Below are 19,008 nucleotides of genomic sequence, written 5' to 3'. Positions count from 1 at the left end.
ACTGCCAATTGTTAAAGCCATAGAGGGGTGCAAATGGCATATTGAGCTAAATACTGCAGCCTGAGACCAAAGCCAGCTCATGTTTCCTCATCCCAAGACACAAGAACTGAAAATGGCAATGTGACTTCCTTCACCCTACCCCTTGCCCTGTGTACTCCAAGTGTGTCAGGGTTTCCTGTGGTGGGAAGAAGGGGGTATTTGTCTTTGGCTCCCATATCTAGCTTTCCCTCCTCCACTCAGTGATACCCCTCATCCTTGCTTGTGCTCCCTTGTTCTTGCGTCATTTTCCAAGTCCATTCTTGGAGAGAGACTACTAATCATATTTACACTATGTTCTAAATGACAGGCAAAGTTTAATATATTATATGTTTCAATGTTAACAGTAGACAGAGATTAAGCCATAGGAATGAATCTCTAATTGTGAAATTTAGACCTTAGTAAGGGCATTAGGAGAGATATTTACGTGAACAAGAGTGCTAGATTACAAGTATTTACATGATAGGAAAAGTACATTCCAATCACTGGTCAAAATAATCAGACCAAAGAATCAAATGTGCAATAAAGGATGAGCCTAGCCCTGGAGTACCTGGAAGATGGCATAGCCAATAATAAGCATGTCCTGTCCTACCTCACCTCTTCTGTCACTGGCAATTTTTCTCAACAGGTCCAGAAGTACCATACAGCAGGGTTCACCCATGCTCTCCTCATGGACATGGTCCAGCACGTCAAATAGATCATGAATTGGAGATTGGTCCAGTATGTGACTGGAAGTCACCTGGGTGATGGTGGTACTCACCCCCATCCCCCTAGTGGGGGCTTAGCGGGTAGTGAGGAGATGAAAGAATAAAACAGAAGAGAAGAATCTCGATCATCCCAATGAAAGAATGACTCTAGACAAACAATACTTAATAAGCAGGCTTCAGAAACTTTTTTTACAAGACAGTCAGGCATGTCCTCCTACCTCCCTACCCCACCTACCCCACACACAACAGAAATATCCCATAGCAATTGAAATTTGTGTACTTGTTCATTTGATCTAGAAGGCACTCCAGGAGGCTTGACTGGGAATATTCAGTGTATCATGACCCCAGGCATATACTGAACCCCATTGGGAAGGCACCTCCAAGTCTGCCTGGAGAAACTGGTGACAATTCCTTGTTCTCAGCTTCCTGATCTGTGCAGACAATCCCACCTCCTAGGTGAAGGGAGATCTCTGGGTAAAAGGTATGGGCCCCGAAAACAAAATGAGGACAAAATCTCAAAGGAGACTAGCTACCGAAGAGGCTTCTGCTTGACAGGCTAGGAAGATGACAGCTCTTGCTGCATGGAAAATCCAGTCTGATTGGCATGTATGATCCCTCGGAGAGAGCTCCAGCTTCAGATCGCATCCCCAAGTAGCCCTGAGAGCTAATCCACTATCCGTTGACACAGGAGCCTCACTTGATCACTTCAGTGTTGCATCCACTGTTGAGACACACTCTCTTCAAGAGTAAGGCATGTAATAATGCATGGGAAATAATAACTGTCAATTAAGAAGCATTCCTGCCATAACACATATGAGTATTTTTAAAAAGTCCTTCTTACAAAAATCTCTCGAAATAGTGACTACAGAAACCAAGGTGCAGAGAGGTCAAATGGATTATCCACGGCACACAGCAATTCTCTGACAGACAAAGATCACGATCAAAGAAGTCATAACTGACAGGCATCTCCACACTAAAGAAGACTTCAACAATTTCAACAATGATGTGCCCTAAGGGGAGAAAAGAGTGGGGGAGGGGTTTCTTCCAACTTCTAAATAAGGGTCTGACTTGATGAAATAGCAACGCATTCATAGGTGTTCACTGGTTATGAGTTCCTCATCTTTTTTTAACATGCGCAGGCACCGGGAATCGAATGCAGGTCTCCGGCATGGCAGGCAAGAATTCTGCCACTGCGCCACCATCACCAGCCCCATCTTTCTTTTCTAATTAGAGATATTGCAGGTTGAAAGAGCAGCCATACTTAAAATACAAGATTTCCATATACCACCCTATTATTAATTCCTTATTTGGTGTGAAATATTTGTTACAATTGCACATTTTTATAATTGCACTATTAACTATAGCTCATGGTTTAACTTAGAGTTACTGTTTGTGTTGTGTAGTTCCATGGTTTTTTAAATTTTTATTCTAGTACCATATGTACAATAAAATGTCCCCTTTAATCACATTCAAATACATAATTTAGTGCTGTTAATTACATTCATAATGTTGGACTACTATCACCACCAACCAGTACCAAAACTTTTCTATCATCCCAAATAGAAGCTCTGTACAATTTAAGCCTTAACTCCTTATTCTCTATCCCCACCACATCCTTGGTAAACTATATTCTTGATTCTGGCTCTATGGCTTCGCTTACTTTAATTATTTTGTATCAATTTTGTATTATAATACTTGTTCTTTGGTGTCTGACTTATTTCAGTCAACATGATTCTTCAAAGTTCATCCAAGTTGTCGCATATATCAGAACTTCAATCCTTTTTACGGCTAAATAATATTCCATTGTTATTTACCACATTTTGTGGTATCTCGTCATGCATAGATGGATAGTTGTGTTGCTTCTACTTTTGGTTATTGTGAATAATGCTGCTATGAACATTGATGTGCCAATATCTGAGTCTGTGTTGTAGCATGTATCAGGACTTCATTTCCTTTTATGGATGAATCATATTCCATTGTATGTCTATACTAAATTTTGTTTATCCATTCATCAGTGATGGGCACTTGGGTTCTTCTATCTTTTGGCAATTGTAAATATTGCAACTATGAACATTGGTGTGCAAATATCTGTTCGAGTCCCTGCTTTCAATTCTTTGGGGTATATACCTAGTAGTGGGAAGGCCAAGTAATATGGTAGTTCTATATTTAGCTTTCTGAGGAACCACCAAACTGTCTTCCACAGCAGATGCACCATTTTACATTCCACCAGCAATGAATGTGTGTTCTTATTTCTCCACATCCTTTCCAACACATGTTATTTTCCATTTTTTAAATAGCAGCCATTCTAATGGGTGTGAAATAGTATCTCTTTGTGGTTTTGATTTGCATTTCCCTGATGGCTAATGATGTTGCACATCTATTCATGTGCTTTCTGGCCATTTGTACAGCTTCTGTGGAGAAATGTCTATTCAAGACTTTTGCCCATTTTTTTAATTGGGCTATTTGTCTTTTGGTTGTTGAGTTGGATATTAAGCCCTTATCAGATATGTGGTTTCCAAATATTTTCTCCAGTTGAATAGGATGTTGTTTTGCTTTCATGATAAGGTCCTTTGAGGCACAAATATTTTTAATTTTGGTGAGATCCCATTTTATCTATTTTTTCTTTTGTTGCTTGTCCTTTAAGTGCAAAGTCTAAGAAACTGTTGCCCAACACAAGGTCCTAAAGATACTTCCATATGTTTTTTTCTAACAGTTTATAGTTCTGGATACTTTTATTTAGGTCTTGGTACATGTTGAATTGATTTTTTATGTGGTATGAGGTAGGGTTCCACTTTCATTCTTTTGCAAATAAAGATCCAGTTTTCCCAGCACCATCTGTTGACAACTATCCTTTCCCAATAGAGTGATCTTGTCCCTTGTTAAAAATCAGTTGGCTGTAAAAGTGAGGGTTGATTTCAGAACTCTCAATTAGATTCCATTGGTCTATATGTCTATATTTCTGCCAGTACCATGCTGTTTTGATTACTGACTTTATAATAAGTTTTAAGATTGTAACACGTGAGCTCTCCAATTTAATTCTTTTTTTTTTTTCAAGATGGCTTTGATTATTCGGGGCCCCTTGCCCTTCCATACAAATTTGATGATTGGCTTTTCCATTTCTGTGAAGAAGGTTGTTGGAATTTTTATTGGGATTGTGTTGCATCTGTAAATCACTTTGGGTAGAATTGACATTTTAACAATATTGAGTCTTCCAATTCATGAACACAGAATGTCCTTCCATTTATTTAGATCTTCTTTGATTTATTTTAGTAATGTTTTGAAGTTTTCTTTGTACAAGTCCTTCATATTTTGGGTTAAGTTTATTCTTCGATATTTTATTCTTTTAGTTGCTATTGTAAATGGAAATTTTTCTTGATTTCATCTTCAGAAATTGCTGGTATATAGAAACACTTCTTCATTGCTAGTATATAGAAACACTTCTGATTTGGGATGTTGACCTTATACACCACCATTTGCTGGGTTCATTTTTAGCTCTAGGAGCTTTTGTGTGTATTTTCCAGGATTTTCTTTATATGGAATCTGATCATCTGCAAATAGGGAAAGTGTTATGTCATGGTCAGGGACATGTGTCAATTTGGCCAAGTTGTGGTACCTGTTTATCTGGTTGAGCAAGTGCTGGCCTGTCTGTTGCAATGAGGACATTTCATAGAATTAGGTCATGATCACATCAGCTGCATCCACAGTTGATTCCATTTGTAATCAACCAAAGGGGAGTGTCTTCTACAATGAGTGACGCTTAATCTAATCACGGGAAGCCTTTTAAGGAGGATTCAGAGGAGACATGTTCCATTCCTGCTTCAGCTGGTGAGCCTCTCCTGTGGAGTTCATCCAGACCCTTCATCGGAGTCATCGGCTTCACAGCCTGACCTTTGGATTTTGGACTCTGTGTTCCTGCGGTCACGTGAGATACTTTTATAAATTTTATATTTGCAAGTGTTCCCTGTTGATTCTGTTTCTCTAGAGAACCCTAACTAATACATGTTACTTCTTCCTTTTCAATTTGCATTTTTTTCTTTGTCTTGTCTAATTGCTCTGGCTAGAACTTCCAGTGCAAAATTGAATAACAGTGATGTCAGTGGACATCCCTGTCTTGTTCCAAAATTGAGAAAGAAAGATTCCATTCATTCAATATTGAGTTATAATGTTAGCTGTGGGTCTTTCATATTATGCCCATTATCATGTTGAGGAAGTTTCCTTCTATTCCTATATTTCTAAGTGTTTTTATTAAGAAAAGGTGCTAGGTTTTGTCAAATTTGTTTCCTAGGTCAGTTGAGATCATGTGGTTTTTTCCTCTGTTACATTAATGTGGTGTATACATTCATTGATTTTCTTATGTTGAATCACCTTTGTATACCTTGGATACATCCCACTTGATCATGGTATATAATGTTTTAAATGTGCCATTGGACTCAGTTTACTAGTATTTTGTTGAAGATTTTTGCATCTATATTCAAAAGAGATATTGGTCTGTAATTTTCTTTTCTTGTAGTACCTTTATATGTTTTTGGTATTGGGGTGTTTGGGCCTCATAGAATGAATTAGGGAATGTTCCTTCCTCTGATTTTTTTGGAAAAGAGTTTGAGTGGGATTGGTACTAATTCTTAGAATGTTTGGTAAAATTCCCCTGTGAAGCCATCTGGTCCTGAGCTTTTCTTTGCTGGCAGGTCTGTATTACTAATTCAATGTCTTTACTAATTATTGGTTTCTTGAAATCTTGTTTCTTCTTGAATCAGTATAGGTAGTTTGTATGTTTTTAGGAATATGTCCATTTCATCTAGATTATCTGATTTATTGGCATACAATTGTTCATAGTATACTCATACAGTCCTTATTATTTCAGTGGGGTCAGGAGTAATGTACCCCACTTCTCATTTCTAATTTTAGTCATTTGTGTCCTCTCACTTTTTTTCTTTGCAGACTAGCTAAAGGTTTGCCAATATTATTGCTCTTTTGGAAGAACCAACTTTTGGTTCTGTTGATTTCCTCTATTTTTTTTTATTTTTCTATTTCATTCATCTCCACTCTAACCTTTGTCATTTCCCTCTTTCTGCTTGCATTAGGTTTAATTGGCTAGGTGAAGGTGCTTAGTTCTACTGCTGTGGACATGAGCCAATGGCATGTGAACCTCATCTGTTGTTGTTCACATCCACAGTTGGCTAGGAGGCTGGCCTGCTGCAATGAATGATGTTTAATTTAATTGGCTGGTGCTTAAATAAGAGACTCAACGTAGCACAGCCCAAGCAGCTCAGCATACCTCATCTCAGCACTCGCAGCTCAGCCCAGGCCTTTGGAGATGCAGAAAGAAATCACCCCGGGGAAAGTTGTTTGAACCCAGAGGCCTGGAGAGAAGTGCCTTCCCACATAAGAAAGAACCTCAGTTGAAAGTTAGCTGTCTTTCCTCTGAAGAACTAATGAAATAAATCCCCTTTTATTAAAAGCCAATCCATCTCTGGTGTGTTGCATTCCAGCAGCTAGCAAACTAGAACACCCCCAAAATACATTACAATATACTGACATTTATAAATGTCAAATGGTTGCCTTTACCACTGGTCTTTATTTCTTTATGCCAGCTTGAACCTATATCTACTGTCCTTTTCTTTCAGTCTGAAGAACTTCCTTTAGCAGTGTTTATAGGATAGGTGTAGTGGTGATAAACTCTCAGCTTTTGTTTATCTTGGAATGTCTTAATCTCTCCTTCATTTTTGAAATAGATTCTCACCAGATATAAAATCCTTGACTGGAAATTGTTGCCTTTCATCACTTTTAGTATTCCAAGTCACTGCCTTCTTGCTTCCATGGCTTCTGATGAGAACTTGGCATTTTATCTAATTGGGACTCCCTGATAATGTTCCACTGTACCCTAGAGTTTGAAATAGTTAAGACAATTCCTTCCTGCTTAATAGTTGTTCCGGTGGGGATGTGATTCCTGGAGCTTCCTACTCCACCATTTCCCACAATCTTCTATGATTGCTTCTTTTTTTCTTTTTTCATGGGCAGGCACATGGGAATTGAACCCGGGTCTCCAGCATGGCAGGCGAGAACTCTACCTGCTGAGCCACCATGGCCCACCCATATGATTGCTTCTTAACAATAAGAATACACCCTTAATTCCAATTTCCCAGAGCTTCTACTTGCAGATTTTTAATTTAAGGCACATGTGTATATGGATTTTAAAACCAAATACCTGTAGATTCCAGAGGAAACAGAGAAAATTCTGTAATTTTCTATACTTACACTATTACCAAAGGGACACGAACAATGTGTTTCTTCCTGATAGCTAGCTGCAGCCCAGCACAGATGGGATGGAGATTTGGTGCAAACAGATACCTTGGGCACCCCCTACAGTTCTGAGTCCCCAAAATGATCCATGCCAACTTCCTATGCATTTCTAAGAGCTTGCTAATGGTGAGCATATTTTAGTTTCCAACCCCATCTCCCAGAGGCAGCGTTACTGCAGTCCCTACTTCTTTTTGTTTGTGCCTTAACAGAACCAGAGGAAGAGAATGGGCCATTAAAGTAATACTTCCCATTTCTATAACAACGTACAGTTTACAAAGCATTTTCCCACACATCCCATGTTACAATTTTCACTGTAACCCAGTTAGATTGGAAAGTGGGCCTTATTACCCCATTTTGAGGATTAGGAAACTAATGCTCAGAAATGGAAAATGATACCCCCCAGGATCCCACAGATGTCAAGCTAAGTAACAGTGACAGAAAATGAACTTGGCTTCTGCTTCTCTGCTCAGCACTCTTGTCTTCTGCTGCCAGAAATGATAACTTTGGGTTGGATGAGGGATGAAGGAGGAGAAACCTTGTCAAGACCCCAGGACATGACTCCCAGGGATGTAAATTTCCCTGGCAACATGGGATAAAAATCCCAGATGAGCCGGGACCCAGCATCATGGAATTGAGAAAGCCTTCTTGACTAAAAGGGGGAAGAAAAAAATTAGACAAAATAAAGTTTCAGTGGCTGAGAGACTTCAGAGTCAAAAAATTTTCCTGGGGGTTATTCTTATGCATTATATAGACATCCCTTTTTAGTTTATACTGTATTGGAGTGGGTGGAGGGAAGTACCTAAAACTGTTGAGCTGTGTTCCAGTAACCTTGATTCTTGAAAACGATTGCATAAAGATATAACTTTTACAGTGTGACTGTGTGATTATAAAAACCTTGTGTCTGATGCTCCTTTTATCCAGGGTATGGACAAATGAGTGAAAAAAATATGGATAAAAGAATAAATGAATAATGAGGGGGGACAAAGGGTAAAACAAATTGGGTAGATGGAAATACTAGTGGTCAATGAGAGGGAGGGGTAAGGGGCATGGGATATATGAATTTTTTTCTTTTTTCTTTCTACTTATTTTTCTGGAGTGATGTAAATGTTCTAAAAATGATCACGGTGATGAATACACAACTATGTAATGGTATTGTGGGCCATAGATTGTACACCATGTATGGAATGTATGTGTGTGAAGATTTCTCAATAAAAATATATTTTTTAAAAAGACCCCAGAATGGTACTCATGTGGGATTTTATTACAATGCCACTTTCAGGAACACTGAGTACAGCCCCAGGACAAGATCCCTCTTATGGAAAGAGGGCTAGTCTCTGCCCTTTGTGTTTACAGTCTAAGTGACTCAACAGGTCCACGTCAAATTGGAGAGGAAGTGTGGGGGCTGGAGAAGTGAAAAGTGGAGAGAGTGGAGACAGCAGGTTTTGCTTTCCTTCATTTCTCTTTGAAGATGTGGGTTGTTTTTCGGAATTTCTTCATCAAATGCTGCCTTCGCTGATTCAACCTAGGAGGAGCCTGTATATGTATTAGCGACTGTTGAATACTAAAAAGGCTTCCCACCTTTAACAGGATGCAGTTTCAGGGCTAGCGCAGAGGCAATGGTCTGCAATCGCAGAGGCAATGGTCTGCAATCGTCCCAGTGACGCCCCTGAGAGTGGAGTACGGCCAGACGCATGTGCTATGTGCACCATCTCAATTCACATTGCCGTGCTCCTCTGCCTGTGACTCAGATAGGAGAACGAAGCAAAGTAACTGCTCTAAGAGATGCAGTCTATTGAAAGAGCAGATATTACACCTGTGTTTCTCTAGCACACTCTGCTAGAGACGCATTGCCCCCAGAGCTCAGTGGGATGGGTGCCTCCAGCTAGGATGAGGGGGGATCGTGAAAGCTCTACAGAACAGGAGACTTTAGAGTAGTGTAGGGTGGGGAAAGCATGGTAGGGGCAGGGGCAGGTGTGTGAAGCAGGCACGGTTTTACCTCAAAGATGCTGAAGAATGGCATTACCTGAGATCAGGCTCAGGTGAGAGACTGCAGACCACTGCCCACCATGCACCCGGCTTCTCTACCCAGAGACAAGCAGCAGAGTGCTTGGAAGCCAGAGAAAAAGCCTAAAGGCATTATCCAAGGATTAACATAGAAAGATACTCAGCTTCAGACATGCAAAAAGCAGACCTTCCCCTCACCTGGGTAGTTCTGGCAGCCCCCCGTAGTGCAGCCCTGTGTCCAGCAGCAATTCAACAAAGCCATGTTCCACTTGTGTACTTCCTCATTGGATAGAGAATCTGGACACGTTGCAGATCTCCAGATGAAAAACTGCCTCAAGAAATCCGAAAAAGACATCCTGGAAACAGAGGAAACAAAGGGCTCCTATTAAAGCTGACTGACTGATAGGAGACATATCCAGGGGATGGGTCAGTGGCTTGGAGGCCCAGGGTGACCTCTAAACCTTTCTGCAGCCCACTGGTACAAATATGCAGAAACTATGTCAAGGTTCTCACTATTAACTTTTCATTTCTTAGGAAAGCCCCGTCACCTCACCAACCATGCAAGAGCCCCAGGATGTAATCTGGACCAAGTGCCTGCTTCAGGTTGCATTAGATCCAAGCCCAAAACAGGTTACTTCTTAGTTAATTCTTAGTGATGCCCATCATAGAGATGCTACCACCTCCTTATAGCCATACCACATCGGGGGGGGGGGTCCTTATTATTTTCCTTAATCTACCAGTGAAGGGAGTTACACTATATATTGATGGTAAGTTAAATCTTAGAAGTATTTTGTTATTATTTCATTGAAAGACACAGAAGCTGAGGAAGACAGGTTGAAGGCTAATCCAGGTTGAGGGCCCAGATACCTTGATTTCAAAACTTTAGATATACAGGTATTGAGGTAGGATTATACTAAAACAAAAAGGACGAGAAAAATGAAAGCCCCCCTCCCCACCTAGCTGGGAGCCACGCTGCATTACTGGAACACTTAGAGACACAAGGCCCCCACATCAGAAGTGGGAATGAACCCACAACCAATGGGACAGCTCTCCAGCAGGCAACCCTCTCACCAAAACTCTCCATCCTCAGCTTTCTTGTCCAGCTCTTCTTTCTTCCTGGGATCTATGTACTTCCACTCTGGTGCACTGAGAAAAAGAACAAAACAAAGCAAAGCAGAGGTGATCATTCCTGAAGGGTTCTGATGCAAGAAGAGCTGTTACTGCAGCAAAATTACCCCCTAAGGGCCAGACATGGAATGCCTAAATATGGCAAGGCCAAAGCAAGGACTCAAATACTGTACATTGTACAGCAGTGTTCATAGCAGCATTTTTCACAGTAGCCAAAGGGTAGAAACAACCCAAGTGTCCACCAACCAATGAATGGATAAACAAAATGCAGTGCATACATACAATGGAATATTATTCTGCCATATAAAGGAATGAAATTCTGATACATGCGATAACATGGATGAACCTTGAAGACATCATATTGAGTGAAATAAGTCAGACATAGCTACAAATATTGTATGAATCCACATACATGACATCTCTATAACAAGTAAATTCATAGAGAAAGAAAGCAGATTAAAGGTTACCAGGTCCCAGGGGAGGGAGGAAAGGGAAGTTACTGCTTAATGGGTGCAGAGTTTCCGTTTGGGGTAACAGAAAGCTTCTGGAACTAGATAGTGGTGGTGGCTGCCACATCATTACAATACTGAATTGTACACTTAAAACTGGTTAAAATGATAATTTTTCAATGTGTATTCTCTCTGGGCACTAGAGTGACAATGAGCAGCAGGAACACTTATGCTTATGCCTCCTAATTTTCACTGTCTGGGCAAGTTTCAAATTTCTAATTAAGACTCTCTGGCCTTGATAATAGGAAGGGAGATGTGCAAGACAGCAGATGTGAGAATTTCTGTCCCAAGAAAGGGATGCGCACTAGGGTCAATTAGTAATTGTCATTCTGGCTTCTTTATCAGTCTGGGTGAATGGATGGTGAGGGTGTGGCCATAGCCACTTTCCCAGCTTGCCAGAATGACAATAGGCTGTTTTACCGCTCTCTCTCTCTGAAGTCACATCACCCTGTGAGGCCTCCTGCTGGTGGCCTTTCCGTGGCAGTACCCATGAACTTTGTTCAAATACCATCTTCAACTACCTGATCTTTATAAAGTCTTGTTCTCCTGAAATATGTCTGCAGTGTCTAAATAAGCAATATCAAGATCTGTCTAAAAAAAACATCCCTTCAGCAGAACCCAGGACAGCTCCCCCTCCCCCCACTTCTTGCATGAAAGCTGCCCACAAGCCCGGGTCCTCCCTCGCCGCTAGAGGAGCATACAGAAGAGTCCCTGGGGCCTCTTTAATTCCCTGAAACATTCATTTGATCAGAAGAGAATCTTAGGATATGCTTGTGGTAAACAAATTTTAGGGGACAGGTTTGGGGAACTCTAGATCTGACTTATATCTCCCAGTTGGTTTCAAAAAATAAAAATTTAGGTAGCCATTGTGCTGAGCTTAGGGATGTTACCTCAGAGACACCCCACCTCCACCCCACTTCTGCCAACAGCCAGTATATAAACCTCCCAGGCCTCACCAGTCATGCCCTCCCACCCTTGGACAACCCCAGCCTGTTAGAGACTGGTGTCAGAGAAAGGAGGTAAAATCGAAAAAGCCCTGTTGGTAACTTGGTCAATAGCTATTGGTTAAAATGGGCAAAACTTGGGGTTTTCGTTTCATTCAGCCACGTCGTCCTTTTTAGGTGGTTGGCAGAATGAAGGTTTGGGGCTTTGTTCAATGTTCGGCACTGGAATGGAAAATCTTCAATTGAGAAGCCTAATCCATGGCCCCAGGAGCATACGTTTCTCCAAGACACAGGCATGAAGGGAAAAACAGCAGTTGTAAGTAGTGAAGCTGCTGGCATTAAGCACAGTAAAGTTCCCTTCAGAGACCCTAAATGGCATTGCACAGTAAGGGCAGCTGGTGGGGGACACACCCGAGGTATAAGGGCAGCTGGGAGGAGGATTATCACTGTGTATTATCAACTCTGGTGGCTCTTTATCAACAATATTGGCAAATTCTGGGCCCCTCCGCAGCTGCGGTCTGCTTCTCTGAGTTATATCGGCACTCTCCCGGTCCCCCCAGCCCACAGGGACATTGATCTTACTGTCCCAAGCCATTGCGGGAGGTCTGGCTGTTCAGAGGTCATCTCTGACTGCCTGTCTTTCCCCAGTGGAGAGGCCTGCGGGAGAAGAACCTCTACAGTCATTAATGATTTTGTCAGGAAAGATCAATATCAGCCCTCGGTGAAGAGCTCTTCGAGCGAGCTCCACTCGGCTTCATCAAGCCTGCTGTCACCGTTGGCAACTCGGATCAAGTTCCATCTTCTAAGTGTCTTCTGGTGTTGAGGAGTTTGGTCTTTGTCAGAGTGACCAGTGTTTTAGGAGTGTAAAGAATCAGGTTGTAAGGGATTGATTTGACCTCTACTGCGGCATGGTGGGGAGGAAACAGGCAAACCCTTCAGAGCTAAGCAAAATTGGACTCAGCTGCCAAACTTTCAAATGCCAAAGCAGAAATCCAGAATCAAGGACTACAGGTTTTTGTTTGACTTTTCCCAGCCTGGAACCATTTAATCCTCTTCTGAACAGACTGTAATTCATGGACAGAAAGTGCTGCTAAATTCACTGTAATGTCAGTCTCACTGTATTTTTACGTAACGCCTTTCCTAGGAGAAAGGTGAGGATGGTGAAAGGAAGGAAAGACCGTACTCATCACTCCAAGCTCCTGTCCACTCCACTTCACCCCATGGATTCCTGAGTCTGATCAGCTTCTCTGGATGGCCATGGAAATCCACCTACAAGGTCCATGCACACACACACACAAAAGCAAATCAGGCAGTCAGTTACCAGACACCTGCTGTCCTGCATTTATGTCTGGACCAGAAAGGGTCTGCATTAAAATTTTCAAATGTCTCTATACAACTATGCTTTTATCTTCTCTTCAGGCACGTTTTCAGGCCTTTATGAGGTGCTCTATTCATCATAATTTGGTTGAATGAATGAAGCGTGGGTCTAGTGCAAAGACAAGTTTATATCTGATTTAACTTGGATTTTATTGTTGACTAAGATTGACTCAGTGCCTAATATATGGGACCTAATGATAATAAATGTCTTCCATATAAACACTAATAGCACAGCAGCTAGCATATATTGAATGAGGCACTGTGCTAAGCATCTCAAATGCATTATTGCCTCATTGAAACTTCACATCAATCCTGTAAGATAGGTCCTATTATTGTCTTCATTTTACAGCTCAAAAACTGAGACTTGAAGTTAAGTGATCCAAGATTACCCAGTTAGCAAGTGAGAAATGTAGGATGGGAACACAGCCAGTCTGTTTCCAAAGTCCATCCTCATAAGCCCACACATGTTACCTTCCCCTCCTATATAAAGTCCTCTCCCTATGAGCCCCACACACCCTGAACATGCTGCATTTTCATACACTCACCCATAAACACCACAAACCATTAGGTCCTCGGTGTCTTACTTTCCTTTGTAGCTTCCATCATGTGCTCAACTCATAGCTATGGAATTGACTTGATTAAAAATCATATTCATGTAATGAGCATTCATGCTATTTTAATAAGGAACAAGAGCTGAGTCACTCGTGGCATTTTCCTTTTTTTGCCTCAGCCATCAGGAAACTCAAATCAAAATGCATTTCTCAGCTGTAGCATTGTCTTTAATCTAGATTGCCTGATGTATTTTGCCTTAGTTGTATGGTTTTATTGCATCTATGCCTTTTATTATAAACCACCTCAAATCCTTTTCTGGAAATAGGTAGAATATAATAAATAAAATAATGAAAATGATAGCCCATGCTTCCTTCTTGGGTGGGAGAATGAAGAATATCTGAATTCCTTCCTTCATCCTGAAAATCAGGGCAGTTATTGCCGTCTTTTTTCCCTTCCAGGATCCTATGGATTTCTACTGCTTTACTTACAAACATACTTCTTGGAATGTATGCAGAATCTAATTGACAATCTCTTCAACCTTCCTCCAGAACCTTCCTCCTTTTCCTGGCCACACCTCAGAGGAGAGAGCCTGCATTTGATTAGGACCCATAGAGCTATAGCTACAGCCCATTACACCATGTGTAAGGGTCAGAAGGGGCCTCGTAGTGAGCACGTGAACCACAGGTCTGTGTGGCCGAGAGAGGCTGTGCCTCAGTGGAGGTCAGGGAAGCTAAGCAGACAGAGCTGAATTTCTTGGTCCGTGACCACCTCTCTCTTTCTCTGAGGGATGCCATGGACTTATGCTACTATTATGACACATTACTTTCCCCACCACCCAATTTTACCTCTTCGACTCCAGTGACAGAGTACGCGTGACCCTTAACCAGCTCCCGGCTGGCGACGGCTTCTATTTTGGGCGTTCTGGAGAGCTGGGTTGAGAATAAAGTCCCGTTAGGATGCCTAGCCCTGACCTCATTGGCTCTGCCTTATAGTACCTTCCTAGGACATCCTAAGGCACCACAGAGGCAGGGCCCAGCCAGGACTGGGAATGCAGGTACAGTGACAAATCTCAGGGAAATAGAGCCATCTCCATTCAATCCTTCTTTAATTAGTCCTGCAGTCCAGGACAAGGTGCTATGTAGCTGCCAAGCCTGGAGTATGACCTACCAGCCTTTAAAATGCCACCAGGAAATCAAGAAGACATTTATTCTCCAAAAGTGACCCCTTGCTGCCTGAAGAAGGCTAATTTATCTGTGACGTCTGATCTGGATGCATCCCCCCCTCTCCAGCGTGTTCACGGAGAGGCCTTCCTAGTTGCCCTCTTTTTTTCACCCGGCCCCCCTCCCTATGCCCCGCATCACCTCTCCATCACAAATACACATATCCTGCTGGGATTTGAATAGAGAGGAGAGGGAGAGTATTCTTGCTTTGTTGTACTCATCTCTGAGATCATCAGGGCAAGCGAAGAAGGAAGAGAGAGCAGCAGAGGGCACAGATCAGATGTCCGGTGAGCTCCAGGCTCTGCTCTCTGTACCACCCTGGAACTCTGACAGCCAACCCCCTGTCAGGTCATGGCCTCTGGTTTCAGAACCGCCTCCCTTTTCTTCAGGATCATAAAGACCATCAAATATTGTCAAGCATCACATTTGTTTTCCAAAATCACAAGATCACTTGGCAAAAGGGTGCAACCAAGGTTGGGGGCTAGGATCCTTGGATAAAGGGTCTGTTCTTCGGGCAACACTGGCAGAACTGAAAAGGGCAGTAAGAGTTTGGAGGAAACTGGGGCTCCTCAGATGAGGTTAACCCCAATTCCCATCTACCAATCTTAACCAGCTCCTAAGTGCTGGGGACCCATATTCACCAGATTGCCCATTAACTCCCAGAGCCTCCCAGGCCTCTCTCCTGACCACAGTTGGCTCACGTCAATGGAGCAGCCCAGCATAGACCCAGCGCGGAGGGCCTTCTGGATGAGCTGATACAGACTGGCAGGCGGATTCTCCAGGTCATAAATCTCAGAGATGCCACCCGTGAAATCTTCAAAGCCCTGCACTGTGGACCCTCCAGTGAGTGCCTCATAAGAACCATTGAGCCTGTTGGAAAAGAAAAGACATGAACCATCCACAGCTTTTCAGGATATGTTGTTGGACTGGAGGGTAAAGGAGGACCCTTTGCCCATTTTGCCTGTGGGTCAGGAAGGTACTTAGGCCACTGCTGCACGTGGCCAGCCCAATACTGTACCAGGAATGAATCTCAGACAACCTCTCACTGAGACACTCCCTCCTTTAAAGAGCAAAGGAATCTCCTCCAGAATTGACCCAGAATTCTTGGGTTTCTGGTATAGGTAAAGATAGAGGGGGCCGTCCCTCAAGGCACCATATGGGGCTTGCTTTGGGAAGGAGGCTGGAAGGGGTTGCAGAAAAGAATATGTATAAATGAGAAGGGGAACAGCTCCTGAAGGAAAGGGTGGATACTTTGTTGGGTTTGGAATCTACTGGGGATTGAATTGGGTCCCCCAAAAAGGCATGTTCACGTCCCAACCCATGATCCTGTGGGTGTGAACCCATTTGTAAACAGGACCTTTAAAGACGCTATTAGGTAAGATATGCCCAAACTGAATGAGAGTGGGCCTCAGTCTAATGTGGCTGAAGTCCTTAGAAGCAAAGGAAACTGGATGCACAAGAAAGAAGCCATAGGGAGCAGCCAGAAGAGGAAGGGTTCAATGGAACCCAGAAGAGGAAGGAAGAGACTGCGCCATGAGCATTGTATTGTGACAGAAAAACCAAGGAACCCCAAGATTTCTGACCAGCCAGAAGATACCAACCCCAGGAGGAAGCAAGCCTTTTGGACTCTGAAACCATGCACCAAGAAATTCCTATTAATAAGCTAACCTATTGGACAGTACTTGTTTTAGCAGCTAGGCACTAATATGGTATCTAAGTACATTTGTTTTATTGTTATGCATTATTCTTCTAAAACTTTATACTGACTGAAGAACTTATCTTGGGGTTTGAAAGAAGACAAAACTAAGGCACAGAGAGGTTCAGGGGCTTGCCCTGATTCACGCATTCATATCGGACAGAGCAGAGATTTTTAACTCCTGGCCCAAATTTATGTTTCTTTTAGTTTCTGAAGGATGCTTTTTCTCCTGCCCATGGGGGTCCCAGGTGCTTGGAAAGGCTTGGGCTTGACAGCCTAAGTAGGGGGCCTGGGGAGGGGAATGAGATCCTTCCTGGAGACTCTGGGGTCTTCTGAGCTCATAACTACCCCCACTTACTTGGCATAGGCTTTCTCCAGCAGTGCGCTCCAGAATTCCTCACCTTCTTTGGAGTGTAGGAAAAGCAGCTTCCCATTCTTGGTGGGCAGCCTGTCGTCAATGACCACCTCCACCCACTCTCCATGCTGCCAGAACTGGGGACGGGAAAACACAGCAGCTGCTCGTGGGGACAAGCTGATGGGGCAGAGTGAGTCCCTTCATGGGACCTCAGAAGGTGACTCTGTGGTCCTCCAAGTTGACGTCTGGGATCCTCCATCAGCTCCAAGCTCCTTAAGAGCAGGATCTGGGTCTTACTTATCTGGGCAAGTAGGAGGTGCCAGATAAGGAAGGAAACATCTCGTCCAATTTCTGAGTGTGGATAAGAAAATTCGCCCAGCTTCATACAGAAGCAATAGTGAGGTGACTTGGACACACAACTCCTAATCCTCAGTTCAAAGTGTTTTTCTCAAGGCTGTGGGGCCTGGAGGTGGATGGAGAGCAGGTGGATATGTGGATGATTGTACGGATACAGTGGTTGAGTGGTTCTCAAACTTAAGTGTGCATCAGAATCACATTGATGGGTTGTTAAAGCATAACTTTACCAGGCCCCACCAGTAAAGTTTCTATCTCAGTAGTCTGGGATAGGACCTGAGAATTTGCATTTTTAACAAGTTCCCAGGTAATGCTGATACTGCCAGTCTACATTTTGAAAACCACTGCTTCAGAGTTTGCAAAACAATGGTAAGGGCCATGAGCAAGGCACAGTACCTGAAAATGAAAGATCCCAGCATAGTTCTTCTGGAAGTTCTGGTCCCTGGGAACCACCCGGTAAAGCAGCTCTTCATTCAAGGTGAGGGAGGTGATGGCCGCCAGAAGCCAGCAGTTACCTGTACAGTATCATGGGAGACATGCACTAGTCAAGCCAGGCCTGCAGGCTCTCTGCTTATCTGGCCCTCACTGTCCAATTGAGTCCAGAGTCCAGGTCACACCTCACTATCAGGTCTAGCTTTCTAGCTGCCGGAATGCAATATACCAGAAACAGAATGGCTTTTAAAAAGGGGAATTTAATAAATTGCTAGTTTACAGTTCTAAGGCCGAGAAAATGTTCCAATTAAATAAGTCTATAGAAATATCCAGTCACAGGCATCCAGGGAAAGATATCTTGATTCAAAAGGCTGAGAAGTTCAGGGTTTCTCTCTCAAGTGAGAAAGCACACAGCAAACATGGTCAGGGTTTCTCTCTTGGCTGGAAGGGCATATGGTGAACACGGCATCATCTGCTAGCTTTCTCTCCTGGCTTCCTATTCCATGAAGCTCCCCAGGGGGCATTTTCCTTCTTCATCTCCAAAGGTCGCTGGCTGGTGGACTCTGTTTCGAGGTGCTACAGCATTCTCTGCTCTCTCCAAATCTCTCATTCTCCAAAATGTTTCTTCTTTTATAGAACTTCAGAAACTAATCAAGACCCACCCAAATGGGTGGAGACACACCTCTACCTAATCCAGCTTAACAACCACTCTTGATTAAATCACATCTCCAGGGAGATGATCTGATTACAGTTATAAACATACAATACTGAATAGGGATTAGAAGAAACAGCTGCTTTTAAAAATGGGATTAGGATTAAAGCATGGCTTTTCTAGGGTACATACATAATTTCATACAAGCACACTGTCCCATTGAGTCCAGAGTCCATGTCACACCACTTCCTTCTAAGTCAGGTAATCAGATTCAATCCCTTTGGTGTCCAAAATGCATGTGCAGCAATTAGCTCCTAAGGCCTCTTTGACAGTTGTTTATTTAGGATTGGAAATTCTCCCTATTGCCTTTCCACATTCTGATCATATCACATCCTCTAGGCATTCAACCAGTGGAATGGTTGAATGGGGAAAATGGGGGAAAAAAACAACAAAAGAAACAAAAGAAACAAAAGTCAGTCCATTTGGTCCCTTATTAGCAGCTCTGGCAAGGCATTTGCTTGTGCAAAACTTTGGAGCTACCTGGCCATCACAGGATGTGTGTATGCAAGTGAGTAGGCATATGTGTGTGTGTGTGTGTGTGTGTTCCTTAAACCCAGTGATCTTGGATAATGGAAAATTGACTCTACATTGTTTGTTTTGAACATGACTTTTCAAAGTTTCAGAGTTTATCATGACAGCCTAGATATCACATTGCCTATAACATTCTTCAGAAATTTATTAG

At 42.7% G+C, this 19,008-nt stretch overlaps 1 protein-coding gene across 1 annotated transcript in view; it reads right to left on the bottom strand.

The window, feature by feature from the left end:
* Positions 1–8,252: 8,252 nt before the first annotated feature.
* CAPN8 (calpain 8) overlaps positions 8,253–19,008 on the bottom strand; it is a 65,770-nt gene continuing 55,014 nt past the window's right edge. The window contains exons 3-10 of the mRNA XM_077149149.1: positions 17,579–17,697; positions 16,832–16,965; positions 15,479–15,647; positions 14,403–14,486; positions 12,812–12,897; positions 10,119–10,193; positions 9,246–9,403; positions 8,253–8,576 (exon numbers count right to left, since the gene is read on the bottom strand). Coding sequence (XP_077005264.1) covers positions 8,566–8,576; positions 9,246–9,403; positions 10,119–10,193; positions 12,812–12,897; positions 14,403–14,486; positions 15,479–15,647; positions 16,832–16,965; positions 17,579–17,697 — 836 coding nt within the window. The 3' untranslated portion in view covers positions 8,253–8,565. The remainder of the gene's footprint in view (positions 8,577–9,245; positions 9,404–10,118; positions 10,194–12,811; positions 12,898–14,402; positions 14,487–15,478; positions 15,648–16,831; positions 16,966–17,578; positions 17,698–19,008) is intronic.

This window comes from Tamandua tetradactyla, chromosome 2 (genome assembly GCF_023851605.1).
Source record: "Tamandua tetradactyla isolate mTamTet1 chromosome 2, mTamTet1.pri, whole genome shotgun sequence".
Taxonomy (NCBI): domain Eukaryota; kingdom Metazoa; phylum Chordata; class Mammalia; order Pilosa; family Myrmecophagidae; genus Tamandua; species Tamandua tetradactyla.
This window is presented reverse-complemented; position numbering and strand designations above follow the sequence as displayed.